This window comes from Capra hircus, chromosome 9 (assembly GCF_001704415.2).
Source record: "Capra hircus breed San Clemente chromosome 9, ASM170441v1, whole genome shotgun sequence".
Classification (NCBI taxonomy): Eukaryota; Metazoa; Chordata; class Mammalia; order Artiodactyla; family Bovidae; genus Capra; species Capra hircus.
In genome coordinates, this window is record NC_030816.1 from 84055971 (window position 1) to 84081037 (window position 25067).

At 46.7% G+C, this 25067-nt stretch overlaps 1 protein-coding gene across 4 annotated transcripts in view; it reads left to right on the forward strand.

Annotated features, from left to right (window-relative positions):
• The window catches only part of MAP3K4 (mitogen-activated protein kinase kinase kinase 4), a 146565-nt gene that overhangs the window by 114814 nt on the left and 6684 nt on the right, over positions 1–25067 (forward strand). For 2 of the 4 annotated variants that reach the window (XM_018053440.1, XM_018053442.1), the window contains exons 10-23: positions 218–481; positions 2303–2452; positions 5540–5701; positions 6115–6248; positions 6760–6838; positions 7872–7938; positions 11828–11924; positions 12915–13043; positions 16558–16658; positions 17327–17407; positions 21315–21506; positions 22607–22677; positions 23191–23307; positions 24212–24371. In XM_018053440.1, the coding sequence (XP_017908929.1) occupies positions 218–481; positions 2303–2452; positions 5540–5701; positions 6115–6248; positions 6760–6838; positions 7872–7938; positions 11828–11924; positions 12915–13043; positions 16558–16658; positions 17327–17407; positions 21315–21506; positions 22607–22677; positions 23191–23307; positions 24212–24371 (1804 nt within the window). The remainder of the gene's footprint in view (positions 1–217; positions 482–2302; positions 2453–5539; positions 5702–6114; positions 6249–6759; positions 6839–7871; positions 7939–11827; positions 11925–12914; positions 13044–16557; positions 16659–17326; positions 17408–21314; positions 21507–22606; positions 22678–23190; positions 23308–24211; positions 24372–25067) is intronic. The other 2 variants (XM_018053441.1, XM_018053443.1) reach the window with 2 other exon arrangements.

The following is a 25067-nucleotide window of genomic DNA, read 5'->3' on the forward strand; positions in this document are numbered from 1 at the left end:
ATGTAGGTAGTAAACATTTTGGGCTTTGCAGTCGATATGTGGACCCCCATTTTAAGACTGCCCCATAATTTCCTGATACTATAACTAGAGAAGCCGAGTTCTTCGTGCTTACTAACGTGTGTTAAGGATGTAGATGAAAAACCCGAAGCATGCGCAGTAACATTTCTATAATAGATGGTGTTCTTTAATTCAGGATTTTGGATCGTTTCTCTTCCAGGTACAAATTCCTGGCTTAGAAAACTTGCAGGTGTTTGTTCCAGACGCTCTTGCTGAGGAGAAGAGCATTATTTTGCAGTTACTCAATGCAGCTGCAGGGAAGGACTGCTCCAAAGACTCAGACGAGGCACTAATTGACGACTATCTACTCTTGACCAAATGTGACCGCACTCCAGACTCCGAGGATGGCTGGGCCGCCTGGGAGGCGCAGCCTGTTAAGATCGTGCCTGCGGTGGAGACGGTTGACACCCTGAGAAGCATGCAGGTCTGTTCCCCGCCCTGCCTGGAGGCAGTGTTGTTATTGTTACCATTGTTGTTGTTTAATTCGCTCAGTCATGTCCCAGACTCTTTTTGACTCCATGGACTGTAGTCCCCCAGGCTCCTCTGTCCACAGGATTTTCCAGGCCAGAATACTGGATTGGGTTTCCATTCCCTTCTCCAAGGGATCTTCCCAATCCAGAGACTGAAGCCAGGTCTCCTGCAATGCAGGCAGATCCTTTACCCCTGAGCCCCTGGGGAAGCCCCAGAAACATGTACTGCTTGGACTTTGCTGTTTTGACGAGTTTGTTTCCTTACTGTCCTAAAATATTCTGGGAGATTCTTTAGTTGTACTGAAGTGTTTGAAATGTTTTATATCTTTCCTCGCTTCAGCCACGTCCATCAGTTAGAGGCATCCACTCGTGACCCGGAAGGAATTGTGTCCCTCGTTTAGTTTGTCGTTGCAGACATCTCAGCTCTCCAAGTGTTGGTTTCGCGGCTAATCACTCTATAAACAAGACAAACTTTTTACCTTGTCACCGGCTACTTGACTCCCTTCTTCTGCGTAGTCAGCTTGTCAGCTGCCTACCTGGCAGCGATCCTCTGACAGTCTGTGTGCCTCAGTAACTAAGACTGTAAGAAGCCGCTCAGGCCGCTGTGTTCAGAGAGCGTAGCACTGATATGCATACTCAACCGTGTGTAAGACAGACAGCTAGTGGGGAGCTGCTGTGTAGCCGCTGTGTTCAGAGAGCCTTGCACTGATATACATACTCTTCCGTGTGTAGGACAGACAGCTAGTGGGGAGCTGCTGTGTAGCCCAGGGAGCTCAGCTCGGTGCTCCGTGATGGCCTAGAGGGTGGGATGAGGGCACGGAGGTCCCGGAGGGAGGGGATGTGTACGTACATGTAGCTGTTCACACTGTTGAGCAGCGGAAGCATGCCGTCCAGCATTGTACAGGAATTCTGCTCCAGGTAACAAACACACACAAACTGTAAGAAGCCTCCTCCCACCTCTGTGCTCAGCTCTGGAGTGGCAGTGAGTGCGCACCTGCACCTCGAACTCAGCTGGACAGCCCAGCCGCCTGCCCCCAGCGCCAGGAGCCCGCCTGTTCTCGCGTACTCCCTGTCTCAGTGACTGGCGCTCCGTCCACTCTGGTGTTTAAGCCAGGATGTGGCTGTTCATAAACGTCTAGCCCCCGCCTTCCTCCACTTAAACAGCTCTCCCCGCCCCGAAGCCTTTCCAGTCAGGGAGCCTTCCTCTGCATCCCTGGGCCCGCTCCCGGGTTGGAGCTGATCGCCCCTTTCCTGTGGCAGGGCCTCACCTTTCCTCCCTCTCATTCGGTGCTCATTTTGGTACTTCCAGAGTGATCCTTACAATTCATACATCTCATCACATGTCTACTCAGAATACGGTGGTGACCGTCACTTAAAGAATGCAAGTAATACAGTCTTGGCTTCTGTTTTATACAAGGCCCCTCGTCTCGTCCCATTCTTACTCCCGCATTTTCATCCTCACACGCTGCTCCAGTGCAGACACACACTCTCAGTCCCCGCTCCAGGAGGATTGTGTCTTGGAGTTCTAGCACACTCCAGACACTGCCTGCCCACACCATCCCGTGGGGTTTCTCCCCGCTGTGCTGGAGAGCGTAGCCATCGGTGCCCGCTGCAGTGCTCCAGGGGAGCAGCTGTGGTCCAAAGATGTGCTTTCTCATCCAGTGCTTGCTGGCCAGGGAGCCCTGGGGTCGGTGGTGCTTTGAGACTGGGGGTTGAACTAGAGTGGACAGCTAACTGGGTCTGCGTTTAAGCCCTGTGCTCGCTTTTCTTCCCAGGTGGACAATCTTTTACTAGTTGTCATGCACTCTGCGCAGCTCATAATCCATAGAAAAGCTTTCCAGCAGTCCATCGAAGGACTCATGACGCTACGCCAGGAGCAGACTTCCAGTCAGCCCGTCATCGCCAGAGCTTTGCAGCAGCTGAAGGTATTCCGTCGTCACCTCAGTCTTCGCTATGCTTTATTTGCATTTGGTACAATGCAAGGGAAAAGTTGGTGTGCTATAACCTAAGAATTCCAGGGACCTGAACTCTTCGGTTGTCCTCCCCATTCTCTGTCTCTTCCCACGTTTCCTGTGTCTCGTAAGTTAGAATTTTTCCTGCATCTTCCTTGGAACTGTGGAACATTGGAATTGGAAAGGGTGAAAATTTAAATAGTTGCGTGACTTCTTAAGGTCACATGTTTGGTTAGTATTGGACCTTAGGTCTCTTCCTTCCTAACCCAGTTTCTTTCTCCTTTAGCAGTTACCAGTGTTTACTAGAGGTACTGTCAGTCAAAAATGTGTAATTTACAAAAAAAAGATTTATTGTTTCACTTAATAGATGATTCAGTCAAATTGATTATAATAGAGAAAGCCAGCTGTGGCTTGTGGACAGGCAGAAAGGCCTTCAGAGTTCATGACAAGCTAGAGCCTTGCCTTTTATTCCCGTTTCCCCCCACTTTTTATTTGGTACTCCATTCATCACTGTCCCACAAGCCATCAGTTTTCTGTCACATCACGGCTTTGCTTCCTGAAGAAGCACTTAAAATCACAAGGAGTTTGATAAACGCTTGTTTTTGTTCTGCCAGTCTGATTTGCCTTGTTTAGCTGTAAACACTCTCCCTTATAGATTGTGAAGTAAAAGTCGCTCAGTCGTGTCTGACTCTTTGCGACCCCGTGGACTATACAGTCCATAGAATTCTCCAGGCTAGAATAGTAGTGGGTAGCTGTTCCCTTCTCCAGGGGATCTTCCCAACCCAGGGATTAAACCCAGGTCTCCCACATTGCAGGCAGATTCTTTACCTACTGAGCTACCAGGGAAGGCCCCTTTATAGATTGTCACCCCATTCTAATACCAGGGCAGGGGACTTTTGTTTTTTCTTTTAGTTTGAGTTAATGAATTCTGGAGAGTACAGAATTGTATAGGATGTTGATTGTTCGTGAGCTTGAAAAGTTTGTAGCCTTAAGGACCTGACCTGTCACACTGCAGCAGAGAGGACGGGAGACCAGGTCCTCCCAGTAGCAGCTGTGGAGGCACTGCAGCTGGGGAGGGCTCCTGAAGGTGTAGGTTGGGAAGGGACCAGTGAGAGAAACACTGGGGCGTGGCGTCCATGGATCAGGGTCATGGGAACAATCACAGAGCGTCCGTCTGGTTTGGTTGGATCCTGGTATATACAGTGGGAAGGAGTGGGGGATGCGGCTGGTAAAAAATCAGGTGGGCAAAAATCAGACTGTTGGGAGATTCTGAATTTCACATTCTAAGCCCCAGAGAGTCACCAAAGATTTTGGAAGAATATTTTGGAATAGAGTATAGGGGACTCGCTTGAGTAGTGAAAGTGAAAGCTGCTCAGCCGTGTCCGACTCTTTGCGACCCCATGGACTATACAGTCCATGGAATTCTCCAGGCCAGAATACTGGAGTGGGCAGCCTTTCCCTTCTCCGGGGGATCTTCTCAACCCAGGATCGAACCCAGGTCTCCTGCATTGCAGGCAGATTCTTTACCTGCTGAGCCACAAGGGAAGCCCAAGGGTACTGGAGTGGGTAGCCTTTCCCTTCTCCAGGGGATCTTCCCAGCCCAGGAATCAAACCAGGGTCTCCTGCATTGCAGGCAGATTCTTTACCAGCTGAGCTACCAGGGAAGCCCTCTAAAAGTTTGGCCTGCTTTAAGGTTCCAATTCTCACATAATCCAGTGAATACATCCCATTTACTAGCTAATGAGCAATAATGTGAATCATCCCATCTGGGAATAAAAACTTCATCAAGCTTAATCTCTATTTTCTTAAAGAGTGGCATTTGGTCTCACAAATCCTGCTCACAGCGCTCACTAATTAATGTTTTGCCGAAAGCTTTCACTTTTCGTCTCAAGTTCAAAGGATTTGTTAACAAAATAAGCTGCTCGTTATATACAAATAAATGATACAGATATTCATTAGAGAGTTATCTACCTTACTTTCAATATGCTAACGTTAAAGGAAAAGAGAAAGAGCAGAGAGTATATCCAACATCCAGACTTAAACAGTGCTGGGAAATCCTGTGTCACAGCACATCTGGAGTCCCAGTTGGGAAAGGGTCATTATATTTGTGTGTGTTGAAGGGTGAGTGGAAAGGGAACCGAGTTTGGAGCTGTTGTACTGTTGATTAGGGAAGACGACAAAACTTGTGCTAGGGCAGGGCTTTCCAACCCCCATACTGTTGACACCTTGGGCCAGTCAGTAATTGTTTGGGGAACTGTCCTGTAGCTCAGGTGGTAAAGAATCCACCTGCAATGCAGGAGACATGGGTTTGATCTCTGGGTTGGGAAGATCCTCTGGAGGAGAACAGGGCAACCCACTCCAGTATTTTTTCCTGGAGAATCCCCATGCACAGAGGAGCCTGGCGGGCCAGAGTTCACGGGGTCACAGAGTGAGACACGACTGAGTGGCTAAGCACAGCACACACCTGTGTGTTGTAGGGTGTCTGGCAGCATCCCAGACCTCTGCACAGTGGATGCCAGCCGGTTTCACAAGTCTGTGCCCACCCCTCCCCACACCGGACAGCCAGAACTATCTCCAGCATCGCCTGTGTCCCTGGGGTGGCAAAATTGGCCCCAGCTGAGAACCACCCTGAGGGGGACAAGGACAGTGTGACTAGTAACACTGTAGAGGTCTCTTAGAAACATGTCATTAGTTTACTCTGTGGCACTGAAATCCTGCTAACATTTGAGCAAGCACCAAGGGGAGACACACCTGTGGGTGATGTGTAGAAATGTTGAGGCTGTAAGCATCTATTCAAAGACCACCATGTAATCAGGCATGGTATTTCAAATAGGTTGTTTTCCTCTTGTATTTCATCAGGTCTTCAGAATACCTAATGCAAATAAAAATACCAAACTTTTCTTCTTTTGTCATTACTTTTGAATAACCAAAATAAATATGACTGTACTGTATTACAGTGGTCAGTGTCTGTATGATGATGAGAGGAACCTTCCTCTAAAATAGGATAGACGTTGTGTGATCTGTTCCGTTTCGGATTAATCATGGTTTGGGATTCTTTAGAATGATGCCTTAGAGCTCTGCAACAGAATAAGTGACGCCATTGACCGAGTGGACCACATGTTCACTTCAGAATTCGATGCTGAAGTTGATGAATCTGAGTCTGCTACACTGCAGCAGTATTACCGAGAAGCCATGATCCAAGGGTACAATTTCGGGTTCGAGGTAGGTGCAAAATACGAGGCAAAGCACGGCACAGTTTTGCCATAGCTTTGTGACTTACTGACAAAAAGCAGTAGGAATCTTGCACAGCACATCTCTTGATCCCATTATTGTAATCACAGCTTAGTCCAGAATGTCATCTTCCACCCTTGCTGGATGTCAGAAATGTTGGGTTACTTTTAAACTGTCAGATAGATACCCAGCTTTTAGATTTAAGCTTATGAGTAAGACCTTTGTGAAACTGCATTTGAAGACATTATTTTCTCTGTAACTCACTCTTTTTACAGTATGTAAAGTTCACTGGCTTTTGCTTCTTGTTTTTAGAAAAATGACGTTTAAACAGCATTACACAGTGTGTTAAGTATTTGTGTAATTGTTTTCTTCTTAATTTTGATATACATGAAATCTTTTTACAGTATCATAAAGAAGTTGTTCGTTTGATGTCTGGCGAGTTTAAACAGAAGATAGGAGACAAGTATATAAGCTTTGCCCGGAAATGGATGAATTACGTGCTGACTAAGTGCGAGAGCGGCAGAGGGACAAGACCCAGGTAATGACCACGCAGGGCGGCTCCTCCCTGAACCCCGTATGGGCTGGAGACACCCCATTCTGGTGTTTTTGGGGGTTTCTGAGCAGATGATGGGAAAGCATTTGGAAGTCTTTGACAGTAATTTTTTTTTGTGTGTGTGAACCTATCCACATAAAAACTCCAGTAACTCTTGAAATACTTTTCTTTTGTAATCATTCCAAAATGAGTTATCTTTGAGCAGTTCACATTCTTCCTGGACAGGTCTTCTTAATTGCTAATCTTCTTTCCTGGTAAAGTTTACACCCATTATTTAGTGTTGAATGGAAAAGAAATCAGTTGCCAGTTCCTTTACTAAGAAGCCTTTCTCAAAATGCCCTATAATCGTACTGAACACGAGGCAGATAGAGACACAAATGTGTTTTGTGCTAGGTAATAATTTTCCAGTCGAATTGCTTTTCAGCGTCGAGTAGACTAAAACGGCTGTGGTGCTTGTTCGGTTATTTTGTGACTGTTGAACTTTTCTGCGTGACAGGTGGGCAACTCAAGGTTTCGACTTCCTGCAAGCCATTGAGCCTTCGTTCATCTCTGCTCTGCCAGAAGACGACTTCCTGGTATGGGATATTCTAAAGCATTTTTCCTTAAAGAGCAAGTTGATCGTTCTCTATTTCTGATTGTGTGGTTTTTTTTATTAATATAGAAAGTGGTTCTTCAGTATTTTCACCTAATCGTAATATTAATGCTGAGACGTTACTGTACCCTGCTCTTTTTGTTAACAGTGCTGTTGAGCTGACCAAGTCAGTACACAGATGTTTATGCAGCCTGGCACCTACAAAATATGTGTCAGTTTTGTATTTTATAAAGTGCTGCTGCTTTTTAGCAGCTTAATGAAGAGGAGGAATAGCTATTTCAGTTCAGTGTGTGTCTTTTTTTTGTTTTGATTGCCATGCATTACTGTGAGATCTTGGTTCCCTGAAAGTGAAAGTGTTAGTTGCCCAGTCGTGTCCAACTCTTTGTGACCCCATGGACTGTAACCCGCCAGGCATCTCTGTCCGTGGAATTCTCCAGGCAAGAATACTGGAGTGGGTTGCCATTTCCTTCTCCAGGGGATCGGGGTCGAACCCAGCTCACCTGCATTACACGCAGATTCTTTACTGTCTGAGCCACCAGGCTGCCCACTGGTTCCCTGACCAGGGCTCAGACCCACATCCCCTGCAGTGGAAGTGGCCCACTAGGAACATCCAGTGTAGGGTGTTTAGAGCATCATGCCACATGTTAAATATTATTACCAGTATTCAAATAAATTCTATCAGATCAAGATGTTCAGATTCGTTCATTTCAACCTCCAAATAGAATGATCACAGGAGAAGCCTTTTGCTTCTGCTTGTCATCGCACTGTGGGGATTTGAATACCAGTTTGCTTTCCCTTATAAAAATGGAATTGTATATTGTGTTATCTTAAATTATGTTCAGTGTGTGTTTAATTTGTGTTCATACCTGTTTTCTCTTAAACTAACTTTGAAAATATTTAACTTGAGGGAAGCATGTTTCTTTTAAATATGCTGAAAGCTTAATTTGTGCTCTAAACTTATATGATTGAGAAAGTGTACGTTTTTTCTCTTCTTTCCCATTTCCTTCGGTTTCTAGAGTTTGCAAGCCCTTATGAATGAGTGCATCGGCCATGTGATAGGAAAGCCGCACAGCCCTATTACAGGTTTGTACCTTGGTAAGAAAGCAGGAAAAGCGCCTCTCCTGGGACGAGCACATTGTCCGGATACTGCAGCCATTTAAAATGCTTTGGAGACTGAGAACATTCAGGAAAATGACAGTGCAAGTTACAGCAATGAGGTATATACATATAAAACTCCACAGTAGCTTTTCTGAATTTAACAAGGACATTAAAATGTGAACCCAAGGTGGTCCGTGCTTGCAGCGGAATTAAATAATTTTTTTTTTTTTTTTTTTACATCACCACTCATTCCATTCTCCCTGTTCGACTCTTTCCTTCTGGGGAGGAGAGACTTGGAGAAACACTTCCTGTTGAGAAGCAAGGCGTTTCTTGCCGCACGTGGCGAGTGTGATTGTTCTGCCCCTGCTTCCTCACCTTTGGAAGGAGGATGAGTTTATTTTCTTAACAGCTTTCCCAGGTACCCACATTCTTCACCCATCTTCCCAACTAGAAGATTCCTAATTGCTGCCCCACCCCTTCCCACTCCTGTTTGGTTTTATTTTAAAAAAGAAATTATCATGTATAGTATACTCAAATTACAGTTTTCAGTTATAGTTAATATATAGTTTTGCAGTGTATGTTAAAACTTTAAAGCAGAATATCAGTAAAAAGCTATCTTACCCCATTCTTGAGATAGTAAACAAAAGTAAAACTATGTTTATGTGTAATAACCAGAAAAGAAAACTTAGACATTTTTAACAATTTTGATTACACAAAATAAAATAATTCATAAATGGTAAATTTATTAAGCAGCGGCATTATCTTAAAGGGTACTTGCTAGCTACTAAAAGTTAGTAGACTAGGTTTTAATGCTTGATTTCTGTATCTTTAAAATTCACCCAATTTGTACCGCTTTTTCTCATTTCTGTGAAATGAATTATCATTTGTAAAACTATTTGAACATTTTATATAAAATGTTCCATATTCTCATCAAATTTTTCATTAAGCATATTATCATAAATACTTTGAGTTTCTGATTTCCTAAAACATTTCCATAAGAATACATGATCAGCAATTCAGTAAAAATTGTTGTTGTTCAGTCACTCAGTCGTGTCCAGCTCTTTGCGACCCCCTGCAGCATGCCAGGCTTCCCGGTCCTTCACTATCTCCCAGAGTTTGCTCAAAAGTAAAAATTACCTCTCTAAAATATTTTTATCAGATTTATTGAAGTAAAAATTACTTCTTCAAAATATTTTATTGCATGAGGAATCATTTATAGAAGAAGAAAACTGCAGTGCAAAAAAAGCACGTAGAAGATGAACGTGTGGAAGAACATTACAAGAGAGGAAAGCTCCTCCCTGTGGAGCAGGGGCTGTCGGTGTGCGTCACCGCCGCGCCGCCCCCGCGCCGCTGGTGGGACAGTCGGTTCGTGGCTCTGTCTGTGGACACAAGGTGTTCTTCGTCCTCCCTGCCCCGCGCTGGCCTGAGAGCCAGGTTGCCCCGGGGTCACGGGAGTCGAGCGACCTGGGGCTGCTTTTTGAACATCTTTGAGCCTCCCCTTCTAGTGCTTAAGATGGGATGCTGAGGAGGGTTCGGCGAGGCACCGGCGTTCTGTGAACTGTAGGGTCTGCACACGGCAGGACTCGCCCTTTGCTCGTGTGCTCTGCCTCACGAGCAGTGAGTGTGAGAGCGCATCACTGCCATCGTCCCTTGCTTTCTGCTCCCCTCGACTCTCACCAGGAGAATGGCCGGATGCTCTGCCATCGCAACCAGATGATAGCAGTCTGGTGTAGAACCTTCTGTTTTTCTCTCTGTACTGGTGTAAGTACACAGATGCATTCTGCCACGTCTTTCTTTATCGCTCATATAATCACATGAGCGTGCACACTGTTGCTTTCTTCCCGCTCCTGTTTACTGTATAAAAATTGGATCACTTTGGATGTTAATCTCTGACAGCTGTAGAAATCCCTGCACGTCAGCACGTGTAGGTCCCGCTCACTCTCTTCAGTGGCCTTGTATCCATCGTGTATCTACTACAAGTCTTTCCATCATTCCCTTACATGTTTTGTTCGTTTTGCCATGAAGAGCATCTCTATCATAAATGTCCACCACTCGTGAAATCTGAGCATCTCTCTTATGTTTATTGGCCATTTGAATTTTCTTTTCAATGAAATAGCAGCTTTATAGCAGTTAGATACACATACTCTTAAATGTTTTGTTTTATGCACGAAGAATGTTAGACTTGTCTGTGTTTTAACGATGTCTTTTTTATACCTTCATGGGAAATTTTTGTAGTAATTTTTGACTCGGTGGTTCTCAGTATGTCTGCTGAATTAAAGACATCACCATTCTTACCAGATCTGTTTTTTGTTTTTTGTTTTTCTTTTTGTCTTTGGATTTGCCTAGAGTTTCTTCCATCTAGGGTTATAGTAGTTGAGGTAATGAGCCATAGATACAAATTGCTTCTGAACATTTCCTTGATTTTTGTTTTTCAAATTTCCCTTTAGATGTCTCCAATTTGGGTACTTCTCTTTCCTGTGTAATGTTATTAAAAGTAAACAGAAACCATGAGAAAGGAAGTCATGTCATTTAGGATAAAACATACTTAGGGTAAAACTTTGTTGTTCCATTACTAAGTTGTGTCTGACTCTTTGGACTGCAACGCTCCAGGCTTCTCTGTCCTTCACTGTCTCCCAGGGTTTGCTCAAATTCAAGTCCATTGAGTCGGTGATGCCGTCCAGCCATCTCATCCTCTTTCTCTTCTCGTCTTCTCTTCCAGCCCTCAGTCTTTCCCGGCATCGAAGTCTTTTCCTGTGAATCGGCTCTTCACATCAGGTGGCCATAGTATTGGAACTCAGCAGCAGTCTTTCCAGTGAATATTTGGGATTGATTTCCTTTAAGATTGATGAGTTTGATCTCCTTGCTGTCCAAGGGACTCTCAGGAGTCTTCTCTAGCACTACAATTCAAAAGCATCAATATTTTAGCACTCAGCCTTCTTTATGATCCAACTTGCACATCTGTACACGACTGCTGTAGTAAAACATATGTAGACTAAAGTCGTTAGCATATGAAGAGAAAACACGGTGTTTCTAAAAACTAATGGAGAAGGAAATGGCGACCCACTCCAGTATCCTTGCCTGGAAAATCTCGTGGACAGAGGAGCCTGGTGGGCTGCAGTCCATGGGGTCGCAAAGAGTTGGGCGCGACTGAGCAGCCAACACACTCACACTTAAAAACTAAGGAAGGTTAAAACAAAGGTGAAAGTCAAAAGAAAACCTGTTAGGGACAAGCAGACAAAATATATCATATTCATGACTAGTTACATGCAGTTATTGGGAAAATAGAATTGTCAGTATTTTTGTAGTTTACTAGGTAAGGTGTGTTTTAAATTGTGTTTAAAATTTTATCCCCATTTACCCTCTACCAGAATACTTAAAAGAAGAAAAGAATAGTCAGTTTAAACCAGTGCCCATCCTCCTGGTTTGGTTTAAAGGAAGTAAACTCCCTGTCTTCAGGAAAATGACAGTGACCTGTCCTCAGCTCAGAACCTAGTGAAGAGTCACCCCTGACCAGACTATCTTTAAAAGTGGGGATGACGTGACTCCTTTTTAGTAAAGAAATGCTGCCCAAACCACATTTTCATCTGTCTCCTCAATGGATCGCATGTCATACATTGCATATATTTCACTCCAGGATTTAAAAAATGTTTTTGGTGGAGAAAAGTTTGAATGTGTAATATAACTTTATTAGCTTCCAAAGAGTGACATTCTCCCAGCATTTGTATAAGTAATATGATTTTCCTACTTACATCAACGGTTCTGTTTTGGTCACCAGCAAAAGTAAGCCGCCTCCCGTCTCCCCTGAATTGCCTGCTCTGACAGTTTTCTGCTGGTTCCTTTAACAAGTTGTTTTTGTCACTCTTTTCACTGACAGCCATTCATCGGAACAGCCCCCGTCCCGTGAAGGTACCTCGATGCCATAGCGACCCTCCTAACCCACATCTGATTATCCCAACTCCAGAGGGATTCAGGTATTTGGTGCCTGTGTAGTTGTTTGCTTTACAGATTCTTCTCTGATGTGCATCTGATCTGAGAGCTGCTGATGCTTACTCTGATACCAAATACTGTTTTCTGTGTTGTTTATACATTTTTGAAAGCTCTTATTTTCGTTGTCTTGAAGACACACCACTCTGCCTTAGTTACAAAAGGAGACGTGCGCATTTAAAGCACACTTGTACCTTTCAGGATAACTTTGTTTCTCAGCTTATTTTTAACTGCCAGCTACTAAATGCTTTCCAGCTTCAGAATAATTCTTTCTTTTCCTTTCTTTGAAAAATAACTTGAGGAAAACAAATTTGAGTGTGCATAGCATGGTAAACATTTGAAAAGCAGAACTAAATGTCATTTTAAAAGCTGGAGATGAAAACTGGAGCGACCCTTCCAGTCTTGACTTCTATGTGTGTATGTAACTATGAAGCAACTTAAATTTTGAGTGAGTTGGAAACTTTCATACATTCAAAATACTTCCCTTGAATGTGGTGGCGTTTCTGCGTGTGGAAGTGGTGAGTGTTGCTCTCCCCTGAGAGTCAAGCAGTTTCTAAGTTAGTTTTATTTTTCACAGTGCTTGGCTAGGAAAGGACAGTTACTGTTAACAATAGCTGGCTTGAGATTGGTTACTTTTTTCCACGTGCGTGCGTGCTCAGTTGCCTCAGTCGTGTCCGACTCTTTGCGACCCCAGGGACTGTAGCCCACCAGGCTCTTCTGTCCGTGGGATTCTCCAGGCAAGAAGACTGGAGTGGGGTGCCATGCCTACCCGACCCAGGGATGGAACCTGTGTTTCCTGCGTTGGCAGGCCGATTCTTTACCACTGAGCCACCTGGCCTGAGTCTCAAAGAGCAGTCTGCATTTTCTGTCTGAAGATGACTCTTTGCTTCCTCACCCTGTGTTATCTTTTCCTGAAACCACGCAAGAGCCCGTCCCCTTCCTCGCCTGTGTTCCTGAAGCTCTTCTTCTCCTCCCAGCGCCCGGAGCGTGCCCGCGGACGTGCGGAGCCTCGGCAGCCCCGCGCCCGCGCCCGCCGCCGCTCGTCCTGGCCCCTCGGGCAGCGACCCGGCACCGCCCAAGCCCATCAGCGGTGCCCATGAGACCAGGTAGTCTGCCCTGCCCCTCACCCCGGTGCGGTGCCCATGAGACCAGGTGGTCTGCCCCACCCCTTGCCCCAATGTGGTGCCCATGAGACCAGGTGGTCTCCACACCCCTTGCCCCGGGTGCAGTGTCCATGAGACTGGGTGGTCTGCCCCACCCCTCGCCCCAGTGCGGTGCCCATGAGACCAGGGGGTCTGCCCTGCCTCTCGCCCCCGACACAGTGCCCATGAGACCAGGGGGTCTCCCCACCCCTCACCCCCACCCCCGCACTCCTGCGGTGACCTCGGCTCTGGGATGTGTCCCAGGGCTCATGGGGCTGCTTTTGCATGGCTGGGCGATGCTCAGGGGCCCTCCTTGGGGTGTCGTGGCCCCAAAGCTCCAGCATGAGATCATCTGCCCGAGTTTTATATTTCTTTGGCACAAACGTTAACCCAAATGACTCGAGTTTCTGCCGATAATAACCGTGCAGGGAGGGTCAGTGAAAAGAACCTGGTCCAGTGGTAGGAGAATTCTTGCAAGTGCAGTGCCTTTCCTGCGGAGTTTCTCAGGGGCCCTCGGAGGCGACTTCTGTCTAGGTCATACCTAGAAGTGGTGGTGGTGATTTATGTTCTTTTTTAATCTTTTTTTAAAATCACTTTTCAAACTCAGTTTCCTGATTTACACAGTTGTTGATTAGAAGTAGTTTATAGTGGTGTCGAAGACCATTTCATGAGGTTTGCATCTCGTACGGAGACTAGATCATTACTAGAGAGAGCTGTCAGATGCTTGGCAAGCTCCAGACAAATGTGAGCCTCTTGCCTGACATCTGCTGTGTCAGCACTGAGGCCGTGGCAGCTTCTCCCATTTTGGCCAAGTTATTTGGTGGTGGGGCAGCGGGGGGGCTTGTAGGGGATCTCATCAAGGTCTCAGATGCTTAAAGGAGAAAGGACATTTGGTGGCTCTTAATCAACCCTTGTGCCTGGTGACAGAATGGACACTGTCAGCCTTCTCATCTTCCCGTAAGGATGCTGACAGAGTCAAACAAAATTGAACAAAAACGATGAAACTGGGAAAGAACTCGGTGCTCTTTATCCTGCTCCCAAGAAGAAATATTAGCATGTTGGCAGAAAGGTGACACATGGTTTTAGAATTTAACATAGACTAAAGTATTTTTAACTAACTTATTTTTAATGGAAGGATAATTGCTTTACAATATTGTGTTGGTTTCTGCCATATATCAACATGAAGACGAAGATATTTTTAGGCTTAGTCTATAGCAGTGTAAAATGTCTACAGATATTTCCCATTTTCTCATGCATTAAAATAATTAATATTCCCTAATTTTTAGTAACAAATGTTTGTCTATAACCTAAAAAAAAAAAAAAAAGCCCAAGTATTTTACAGCTTAAGCAGTCAACTAAAAAAAAATTAACAATTAACATTGAATGAATTCCCATTGACCCTCTCTTTTTCCTGTTTAGAACATTTCATGGCAGACATTTCCATGTGCGCTTCATGGCCGTGTGGGGGGGTTGCCGCTGTCTTTTTTGTTAGTTCTGTTCGGGAAGTGATGAGCCCTGAAACACAGCCATAGTTGAGAACACTCAGCCTGCACTGTGCTTCCCACGTGATTTCTCCAGAACTGAAAGTCTCATGAACTCTTGGTTCAGGCTTTTGTCAGTCGGGGGTGCGTACCTTGAAACAGATTGCTGTGCAGGCGGTCTGTGCCCACCCTTGGTCTCAGGCCCTGCCCAGGTGGTTTCTCAAGCATGTTTTGAGCAGCGTTTCAGAAGTGTTCTTCGTTTATCCTTTAGGACAGTCCTTGAGATCTAGACATTTTACTTCCGTCATAACGTGCCATCCTAAAGGCTTTTCCTCACCGAGGAGTGAAGTGGTCTGTACTTCCTGGCGGTGTGTGTGACGGGAGGTAGGGGGCCGCGGGGCCAGCCCCCTGTGGCCCTCCAACCTGAACCTCTGCCGCAGCCTCCCAGGCTTCCGTGCAGGGGCCACATGGTGCCCCCAGACGGGCTCTCCGCGCTGCCTCTGGCTGGGATGGGCTGAGGGAGGCAGGGTGGTTCCCGGGCTCCCTGACCTCGGCAACCTGCCTTAGAGAGACGTCAGCCACAGGGAAATTTTTACTTTGCCCTACGGCATCCGATCAGCACTTTGATTTGATATGGTTTGACTTAGGAAATGAGCTTCCGCGATCTTAGCATTGTCAAGAAAATAGTCTTCCAGTGTTCTGCTTGCTGGAGTAGCTCTTAACTGGTTTGCAAGACCCGGTTGCTTGTTTTTCAGGAATTGTGCAAGTCAGTTGTTAGACCAGGAAAACTGTTGGAGTCTGCAGACGCCCGCTCCCCCTGCAGCGAGCGGTTAGGCTTTCACTCATACGCCACTCGGTTGAAGCGTGTTCTCTTGCCTGTTGCCCCGGGAGAATCTGAGGATGTGGAGTTGGCTAACCTCCTCTCTGGGAAAGCAGGAAGACAGGGATGTTGGTGGCTTCTCCGTGGTCCCAGGATTGGCGCAGCTTAGGAGGAGGGTGGTTTTCCTTTACTTCAGCATCAGTGATGTTTTTCCATGAAATGATACCAAGACTTCTCGATGAGCTGCGTAGCAGATGTCCTCCCCACTCCAGATTTAACACGGACTGCGCTAGATTTGAGAGTGTAGGGAGATAAAAAATAAGCCTTGCACACTTCATAATTTGTGAATGTCTGTCCAGTAGACCATGTTTCTTTAAACCTGCTCAGTCTGTAATTTTAAAAAAAAACGAGCATAAAAACTACCATACTTCATTATATCATTCGTTTAAGAAAACATGCACTAAACTGGTTAATAAACTAACACCGTGTTTGTTTCCGATGATTAGAATTATGATTTAACGCTTGCCCTTATTTAATTCTGGGCTTGATTTACCCTTTTGTGGACTCATTCTGGATTGCTGAACACTTCTGGAAAAGCCGCAACTTAGCTTTGCCCTTTACATGTTAAGCTTCCTGCTCTTCTGCCCTTTTGCTTGGCTACTGCTTAAGAAATGGTTAGGCATTCCCTTCCACTTGCTCCTGAAGAGACCTGAGGTCTTGTGAATCATGTAATGATTTTAGCACTTTAAATAGAATTAAGTACTTGAATATAATGTGATGATCATCTTAAATATCAGCCAGATTTGGGTCCTAATTTTAATCCATCCCGGGCTTAAATTAGAGAGCTGTCCACACACGTCAGCAATACTTCAGTAACTACTATTTTGTTTTTATTTTTGTTGCTGTCTTTAACATGAAGCCATGTATTGTGCAGCCAGTTCTCCTGTGTTCTCCTTCCAAACCCCAGAGACAGGTGTCTCGGTGGGGGCACTGTCACTTGGGGTGTATCAGGCCGTCTTGGTTTGGGGGCTGTCCTTCATGTAGGCCTTTACCCATGGATGCCTGATGTTCTTGGAGGCAGAGTCACCCCCAGTTGAGAATCGCTGCTCTAGAAGACTCGGACATATCTTTCAAGGTCTATCAAATTGATAGCTTAATTTTCGAAATGTTGAAACAGGGGTTCCAGCGTCCCTGAAAATGACCGCCTGGCTTCCATCGCAGCTGAATTGCAGTTCAGGTCGCTGAGCCGCCACTCCAGCCCCACCGAGGAGCGCGAGGGTGAGTGTGAGCTGTCCCCTGCGTCCCCCGCCAGCCTCCCCGCTCGTCCCGGACCTCTGGCTCCCGCTGAGAACAAGGAGTGACAGAGCCTTGGGAGAGGTTTAGTGCTGGGCACGTTGGCCTTCTAATACAGATGCCTTTCTACGTGTGCGCTTTCTCCCTCTGTTGCTAAATAATTTTTGAAAATTATTGTTCCTGATATTTTAATTGTCGAGCACTCTTAATTCGCTTTAAAAACATAAAGTGGATGGCAGGCTTTATTAGAATGCAGAGCTAGGAGGCTTTGCCCAGCAACCACACCGTTGCTCCTGTAGTGCTGCTGTGCTCTTGGGTAGGACCCCGGGAAGGGGGGACCCCCTCCCAGCCACTCCCAAACCCCCCGCAAAAATCCAGTTTGTGCTCAGTATTCTGTTGTCTGTTACTTGTGGAAGCTTAATGTAGTTAAAGTCCTGTAACCCCATTAACAGCTCCTTAGTTTGGTGCCATTTGCTCTGAATGATTATAGGGACAGCTTTTCACACTCAGAGCAAACAAACCAATCACTGGGAATGACAGGCTGGTGGTTCGCTAATCATCACTATCACCTGCATTTCATTCTGGCTCTGAATCAAATATGCCTGTTTGTTTTATAAGTCTTATTAGTTTGTATGAAAAAATACTTTCTGCAGAACCAGCATATCCAAAAGGTGATTCAAGTGGGTCAACTCGAAGAAGTTGGGAACTTCGGACGCTTATCAGTCAGACCAAGGGTAAGAGAAAGAATGTTGAATGTTTAAGCAGAAAGCAAACAGTTTCAGCTAAAACGTGCTTCAGCTTATGACTTACTCGACCTTCTACATTAATGTTTTATGGTCCCTTTTGTGCCTCTGACGTCACTTCCTGTCTGTGCTGTGTGTGTGCAATTCCTGTTTCTTATCATTATAAGTTCCTTTGGAGCAGGAATGTGTTTCTCTCAGTTTTCTATTCTTTAAACAGGGTGATGTTCATTTTATGTGATACTCATTTTATGGGTGGGCCCTTCACATAATTCTTTGTACATGGTGTGTGTGTTAAGTCACTTTAGTCATGTCCAACTCTTTGCGATCATATGGACTGTAGCCCACCAGGCTCCTCTGTCCGTGGGATTCTCCAGGCAAGAATACTGGAGTGGGCTGCCATGCCCTCCTCCAGGGGATCTTCCTGATCCAGGGATCGACCTCGCATCTCTTATGTCTCCAGCATTGGCAGGGGGGTTCTTTCCCACTAGTGCCACCTGGGAAGCCCTTTGCACATGGTCAGTTAGTCAGTTCAGTTGCTCAGTCGTGTCCGACTCTTTGTGACCCATGAATCGCAGCACACCAGGCCTCCCTGTCCATCACCAACTCCCGGAGTTCACTCAAACCGGTGTCCATCGAGTCGGTGATGCCATCCAGCCATCTCATCCTCTGTCATCCCCTTCTCCTCCTGGCCCCAATCCCTCCCGGCATCAGAGTTTTTTCCAATGAGTCAACTCTTCGCATGAGGTGGCCAAAGTACTGGAGTTTCAGCTTTAGCATCATTCCTTCCAAAGGACACCCAGGACCAATCTCCTTTAGAATGGACTGGTTGGATCTCCTTGCAGTCCAAGGGACTCTCAAGAGTCTTCTCCAACACCACAGTTCAAAAGCATCAATTCTTTGGCACTCAGCTTTCTTTATAGTCCAACTCTCACATCCATACATGACCATTGGAAAAACCATAGCCTTGACTAGATGGACCTTTGTTGGCAAAGTAATGTCTCTGCTTTTGAATATGCCTTCTAGGTTGGTCATAATTTTCCTTCCAAGGAGTAAGCGTCTTTTAATTTCATGGCTGCAGTCACCATCTGGAGTGATTTTGGAGCCCCAAAAAATAAAGTCTGACATTGTTTCCACTGTTCCATACATGTAGGAATGTAATAAATACTTGTGAAATGAATAACCACTTATTTATTATGTTAAGTAGCTGAGAGAAAGCATTTGTCGTACACAGCAGGTGACTGGTCCGTACGACCCAGAAAAATAAATAGCAGAAAGGACCCTGCTCTAGCACAAAATGTTTTCGCGTATTCTTCGTCAGAACAGTCTTGAGCCATACCTAGGCAGAACGGATCCTGTTCTCTTTTCGTAAATGATCCAAGTTTCTGAGAGGCCAGACGTTTGGCCGAGGTCGCCTGTGCTTGCCCCCACAGTGCCCCTTTAGAACATGTGTGACTGAACAGGAGGGTTGTCACCAGGCCCGGAGCAGTCATGAGGGGCTTCAGGGAAGGTCAAGGCTTGGGCTGGCCCCTGAAGGAGAAGGAGGTCTGTGTCCAGCCAGAATGGAAAGTACAGAAAGAGAAACATATCTGGAGGCCCAGTGACTTAAGAGCAGCCCAGCGTGCCCGGCCCAGCCTGGCGAGCGCGGGTGTAAGTGGAGGCGGAGCTGAAAGGGTGCGGGGAGGTCTCGGCACAGCCAGTCTTCAGCTGTGGGCTCGGTGGTCCAGGCCCTGCATGCAGACTGCGGGCAGCCCCTGAGCCTCTGCAGCGTGCAAGCCTCCCGTGTTCAGGGAGTGGGGGGTGGGGGGTGAGGAGGATGGCGGGGCAGGCCTGGGTCGAGGGGGAGGTGGGAAGCAGGCCCGAGCGCCATCACGGGCAGTGTGGATGAAGATGCTGACCACGGGGCGTTCAGGAGGCAGGAGCAGTCGCGAAGCCGCATTCGCCAGGCCAGGCAGGTGAGGCACCTGTAGGGTTTGGGGGTCGGGGGGCGTTCATCAGCTCAAGCCCAGTGGCAGGGAAGGGGTTCTCCGCAGGGCCTCTTACGTCATCAGCGGTTCCCATGGAAACCAGGTCTTTGTGATAATTTTCAAAACAAATACTTTGTGGTCAAGTAAACTTGGGAACTCTTGGAAGAGTTACAGTTTGCACAGACATCTGAAAAGACTAGGAAATCTTGAGAAATGTTTACTGTAAAAGAAAAGACGATTTCCCAGAAGCATTTAACAGTGGAGCCCCCGGCCTGACAGCCGTGAACCTTGATCAGTGCCAGGTAGGCACGATGAGCCACATAGTGGGGGAAGGCAAACAGGGATCCCTGCTTTTAGGAAGTGACTGTAGTTGGAACTTCATAAATCTCTGGGAATTTCTCTTCCAGAGTAACCTTTCAGTCATCCCAGTCCCCATTGATCGCTTTGATAGAACATTCAGGTTCTTAGATGCCTCCGTAGGGTACTGCATGTGAGAATTGCAGAGGTCGAGAGCTTTTCACGTTATGGATTGTGAGCTGTTAGTGGGTTGTTGTAAAATCAGCACGCACACACACACACATGCAAATTGACCCAGTCACATGTAGAAAGAGTAATCGTGTTTCATGAAACGGTTATTTTAGATATCCATGTAAAAGATACTTCTTTCTATAAATCATGATAAAGTAAGTTGGAGAAACAGAGGTGGCTAGATGGAAAAATAAGGAAAGATAATAACAAAAGCTAAAATTTTCCCAGTATTTTCATGTTCCAGGCACTAGGCTAAATGCTTTGTGTGTAATTTCATTGAGTTCTCATAGTATCTCTGAATGAGGTATTTTTGTTTTGGGATTTGATGGCTAAAGAAGGTAATTCACTTGTTGATTTTCAAACACCTAGAGAAAGGTGAAGCCTGGGTTTTGTTCCAACCATTCTGACTCTAGAGAAAGGAAAGCTTTACTCCCTTCCCAGCAGAGAGCAGAGACAGCTTCCTGGAGGGGAGTAGAGCTCTGACAGCTGGAAGACAGGGAGGCGTGAGCACGGGCGAGGAGCGAGGCTCGGTGTGGTGTGCTCCGTGGAGGCTCTGCAGTCAGGCTGGTCCGGAGACTGCGATGGGGCCAGGGGCAGTGGCCAGGAGAAGCGAGCCTGGAAGGACCCTGCGTGATGGCCTTGGACTGTTGGTCAGCAAGTTGGGATAAACCATGAAATAAATTATGTGGGTAAACAGTGTGATCAGATTTTACATTTGAGTAAGAGAATTCTGGGGGACTCCTTTGTTGCTCAGTGGTAAAGAATCCGCCCACACCACAGGAGACCTAGGACACACGAGCTCGATCCCTCGGTGGGGAATATTGCCTGGAGAAGGAAGTTACAGCCCACTCCAGTATTCCCGCCTGGGAAATCCCACAAACAGAGGAACCTGGTGGGCTCCAGTCCATGGGGTCGCAGAGAATCAGACATGACTGAGCGGCTAAACAGTAAGAAAATTCTGAGCAGTGAGAGCAAGTGGAGGGGAGAGACTAGAGGTAGACAGGTGGTGACTGCAGAGTCTAACCAGTTGGGAGAGGAAACCGTTGATTCTGTTTGCTGCTGCTGCTAAGTCGCTTCAGTTGTGTCCGGCTCTGTGTGACCCCATGGACGGCAGCCCGCCAGGCTCCCCGTCCCTGGGATTCTCCAGGCGAGAACACTGGAGCGGGTGCCATGTCCTTCTCCAAGACTCTGTCTGAGTAGCTGCTATTCTGTGTGTTTACTTCCCTGTAGTGGATTGTAGGCGCTGAAGATGTTAGCTTTGGGGGACTTGAATTCAGGTGCTGTGTGGCTGAACAGATGATGCTTGATGGAGTGCTGATGTCTGTGGCTCTGTTTTTATGATTGTTTGCTGGAAGTCGACTTGATTGTGGTTGTTGGGATGACTGAGTTTACACTTCGGCCTGCAGATACTGCTTCTAAGCAAGGACCCATAGAAGCCATTCAGAAGTCCGTCCGACTGTTTGAAGAGAAGCGGTATCGAGAAATGAGGAGAAAAAACATCATTGGCCAAGTCTGTGACACCCCCAAGTCTTACGACAATGTCATGCACGTTGGCTTGAGGAAGGTGACCTTTAAGTGGCAAAGAGGAAACAAAATCGGTAAGGAAACTCAAGAACACGACACAAAGATGGCCCCTGTTAGAAATAACGACAGTCACACTTTTTTAGGCTAAGTCTCCCATGGTTGGTCTTTCTGTCTGACAGGCATGGCAAATATACATCCTCTCTTTTGCACAGGGTTCTGATTTTTTGGTTTCGCTTGTAAGATATGTTCTAAGAACAGTGTAAAAGAGATTTTTAAATGATTCATTAAATGGAATAGTTCTGCTTGATAACTCCAGAAATTGCCAGTGGAGAACTCCATAACTCTTACTGCTTTGGTCTAGTCTGTATTCTTTACATCTTATTCCCACACAGTCCTTATTGAAGTGAGACTGAATACAAATGCCAATGGGGCCGTGTCTTCAAAAACATTAATTAATTTCCAGATGGAACAGTTTCCTGTTACATAACTAGTGACAGATTGTGTGGAGAAGGAGCTGATTAAGTTTCAGACCTTTCCCCCTTTCAAACGCATTTATCGGTTGAGCATTTAGGTCTGAAGACACAAACGCAGTTGTAATATAGGACTCTGTGAGCCTCAGGAAGTTTTTGTAGAGCTGTCAGGACAGAAGACACCGAACAGAATCAGATCCTTTATAAATGGTGTGAATTCTCATCGTCAGTCTTATGTAGCCATATATCCCCTTAGTTTAATGTTTCAGAAGGTGTCTTAGTAGAATACCCCACTGACATCCCACACACCTGGACGGACAGCAGGGAGGCCCATTGGGATGGCAGCCAGGCCTTACCCCGGCCGCGCCCCTGCCCCCGGCCCAGACCTCCCTCAGGGCCATAAGGGGCTCCAGAGTGTGCACCAGGGGCTCAGCGCTCGCCTTCAGGCCCCTTCTGGGATTTGCCGGTCAGTTCTATTCTGTTTACAGGTATTTACAGGTAAGACATAGTGAAGATTGCCCGAGACCTTAGGTTATCAGGGAGCATTCAGAAATAGTTTGGCTCTTGCAGTAGTAGACTGTGGTAAGCCCGATTCTGGATATGGGAATGTGGAGTCGGGGTGGGAAGACATCGCCGTACGTTGGAGTGAGTTAGCGTGGCCTGGCCTTGGTGGCTGACAGCAGCACGTCTGTCCCTGTTCACAGGGGAAGGGCAGTACGGGAAGGTGTACACCTGCATCAACGTCGACACCGGCGAGCTGATGGCCATGAAGGAGGTGGGTGCCCGGCCCTGCGGCCTCTGTGTGCAGGACACTCGGAACAAGGCTTGTGTTCACGAGCTGAGGGCTGGCCCGAGTGCTCCCCCAGGGCACCATTTCAGACGTCTCAAACAGTCTAGGCATTTACACCTTTGGGGCCATGGGGCACTTGGTCGGGGGGCTTGGGGGACATTTGTGATAAGGTCCAGCCTGTTAACTGCTGGAGGTAGAATGGCAGGAGCCAGGAATGCCCAAGGAAGGCCCCCTGGGAGACACCGAGGGCTGTGGCGGGCGAGGCCAGTGCCCCGAGCCGTCGTGGGGCGCCGCCCGTCAACCCCTGTAGCGTCTCCTCATCCTCGCCAAGGGGCACTTAAGTCGGTTAATTCAGTCTGCAGTTAGGAAAGTGATCCTCTGGCTGCTGTCTGAGCGTGTACTCTAAAGTGGGCGGGCTTAACTCATCAGCAAGGGGAAGAGAGCCCGCCCGGAAGTCAGGTGGGCGCATTTCTAGTTTGTGCCCGTTTCCTTTTCCAGATTCGGTTTCAACCCAACGACCATAAAACCATCAAGGAAACTGCAGACGAGCTGAAAATCTTTGAAGGCATCAAGCACCCCAATCTGGTTCGGTATTTTGGTGTGGAGCTCCATAGAGTAAGCCAACTTTGATCACACTGTGCGGTGTGAGCGGTCAGTGAGGGCGCAGGTGGAGTCCTGTCCTACATCACAGGTCTTCTCATTTCAGAGCACAGTAACTTTGCCCAATTATCAGGAAATCTCCATGAGTTACACCATTTCTGCCTTCTCTCTGAAACTAGAGGAGTCCTTCCTGAAATGTAAGTTGTAGACCGTAGTCATTAACCCGACATTATAAAGCACTGAAACCCATCCTGCCAATTGGAAGATTTCTCTAGTGCCCCCCGACGCTGCTGTCGCTTGCTTTTTTCTTTTTCCCCTTTGGTTTTTTGCCGAGCCACTGTTGAACACACTGTTCAGTCATTTTTCTTTTTTCCTTTTGTTTGTATTTAAAGAACCATTGTAAAATGAGAGAAAGTGAAGACCTCAGCTTATTTTCCCCTGAGTGTTTAGCAGTAAACACTTGGAGGGAAAGAGGATCACCTGGAGCTTCTTGGTGGAATAGGAGCTTCTGGGGAAGTTGGATATTGGCAATTTTTAATGTTTTTCATGGATAAATTCATATCTGAAAAGGATGTGTTTCAGTACTTAATAATACATTTATAGGGACAGTCCTGTTGGTCCCTGTCTGAGATTATATAGCAGACTGAAATTTCAGAGGGTTACAGACATTTATCACCTGTGATTCGGCGATGGTCTTATCCCAACAAGCTGTATAATTCCAGACAGAGGAGGCAGGCAGAGACACCACTTTTTATAGAGGAGTTAGAAATGACCGTTTTGAGACGAATTCAGACTTCAGGATGACCAGTGTAGCTGACCCTTAGAAGGAAGCGTCCCCAGGGGCGTGGCCAGTGGAGAGTTCCAGGCTCTGCACTCAGCGCCCAGGTGGACATGGGGCCCTGTGTGGTTCCTCCCGCAGGAGGAGATGTACATCTTCATGGAGTACTGTGACGAGGGCACCTTGGAAGAGGTGTCGCGGCTGGGACTCCAGGAGCACGTCATCAGGCTGTATACGAAGCAGATCACCGTGGCCATCAACGTCCTCCACGAGCACGGCATAGTTCACCGTGACATTAAAGGTGATCCCCACACTCTCCTACCCACCAGGGCGTCAGCTGTGCTCAGCACGGGGTGGTTGCCCTCACTTCTCCAGAAAGAAACAGCTTTATTTTGAATATTCTTCTGTAAAGAACCCAGCATTGAGAAACTGTACAGGCCACACATCTTCCAGGAGCACGTAGCTCTGCTCTGTCTACTCAGCACTACATTTGGCCAGATCTGTGACCCAAAATGAAACCTGCTGCTGTATAGGCTGATTTGGCTTGTGATCCGAACATCCTTTCTTTCCCTTCTGAATTTGGATGTGAACATGTAAAGTGACAGTGAATCAGGAAGGCTGGTGTAAGTTACGATTTACAGCTGAGTTTGCGGAGAGGGCAGTTTATTTGGGTTTCCCTGGTGGCTCAGATGGCAAAGAATCTGCCTGCAATGCAGGAGACCCAGGTTTGATCCCTGGGTTGGGAAGATCCCCTGGAGGAGGGCATGGCAGCCCACTCCAGTGTTCTTGCCTGGAGAATCCCATGGACAGAGGAGCCTGGTGGGCTACAGTCCATGGGCTCACAAATTGTGGAACATGACCTAGCGATGAACACTTTGACTTCAGGGTTTATTTACACCACCCTCCTCCAGTGTAGAGTTCTGCTCGAGGTCAGCTTGGTCACACTGACTGAAGGAAAGTGCTAACCCTTCTCTTGTGAGGGGAGCAGCCATGCTTA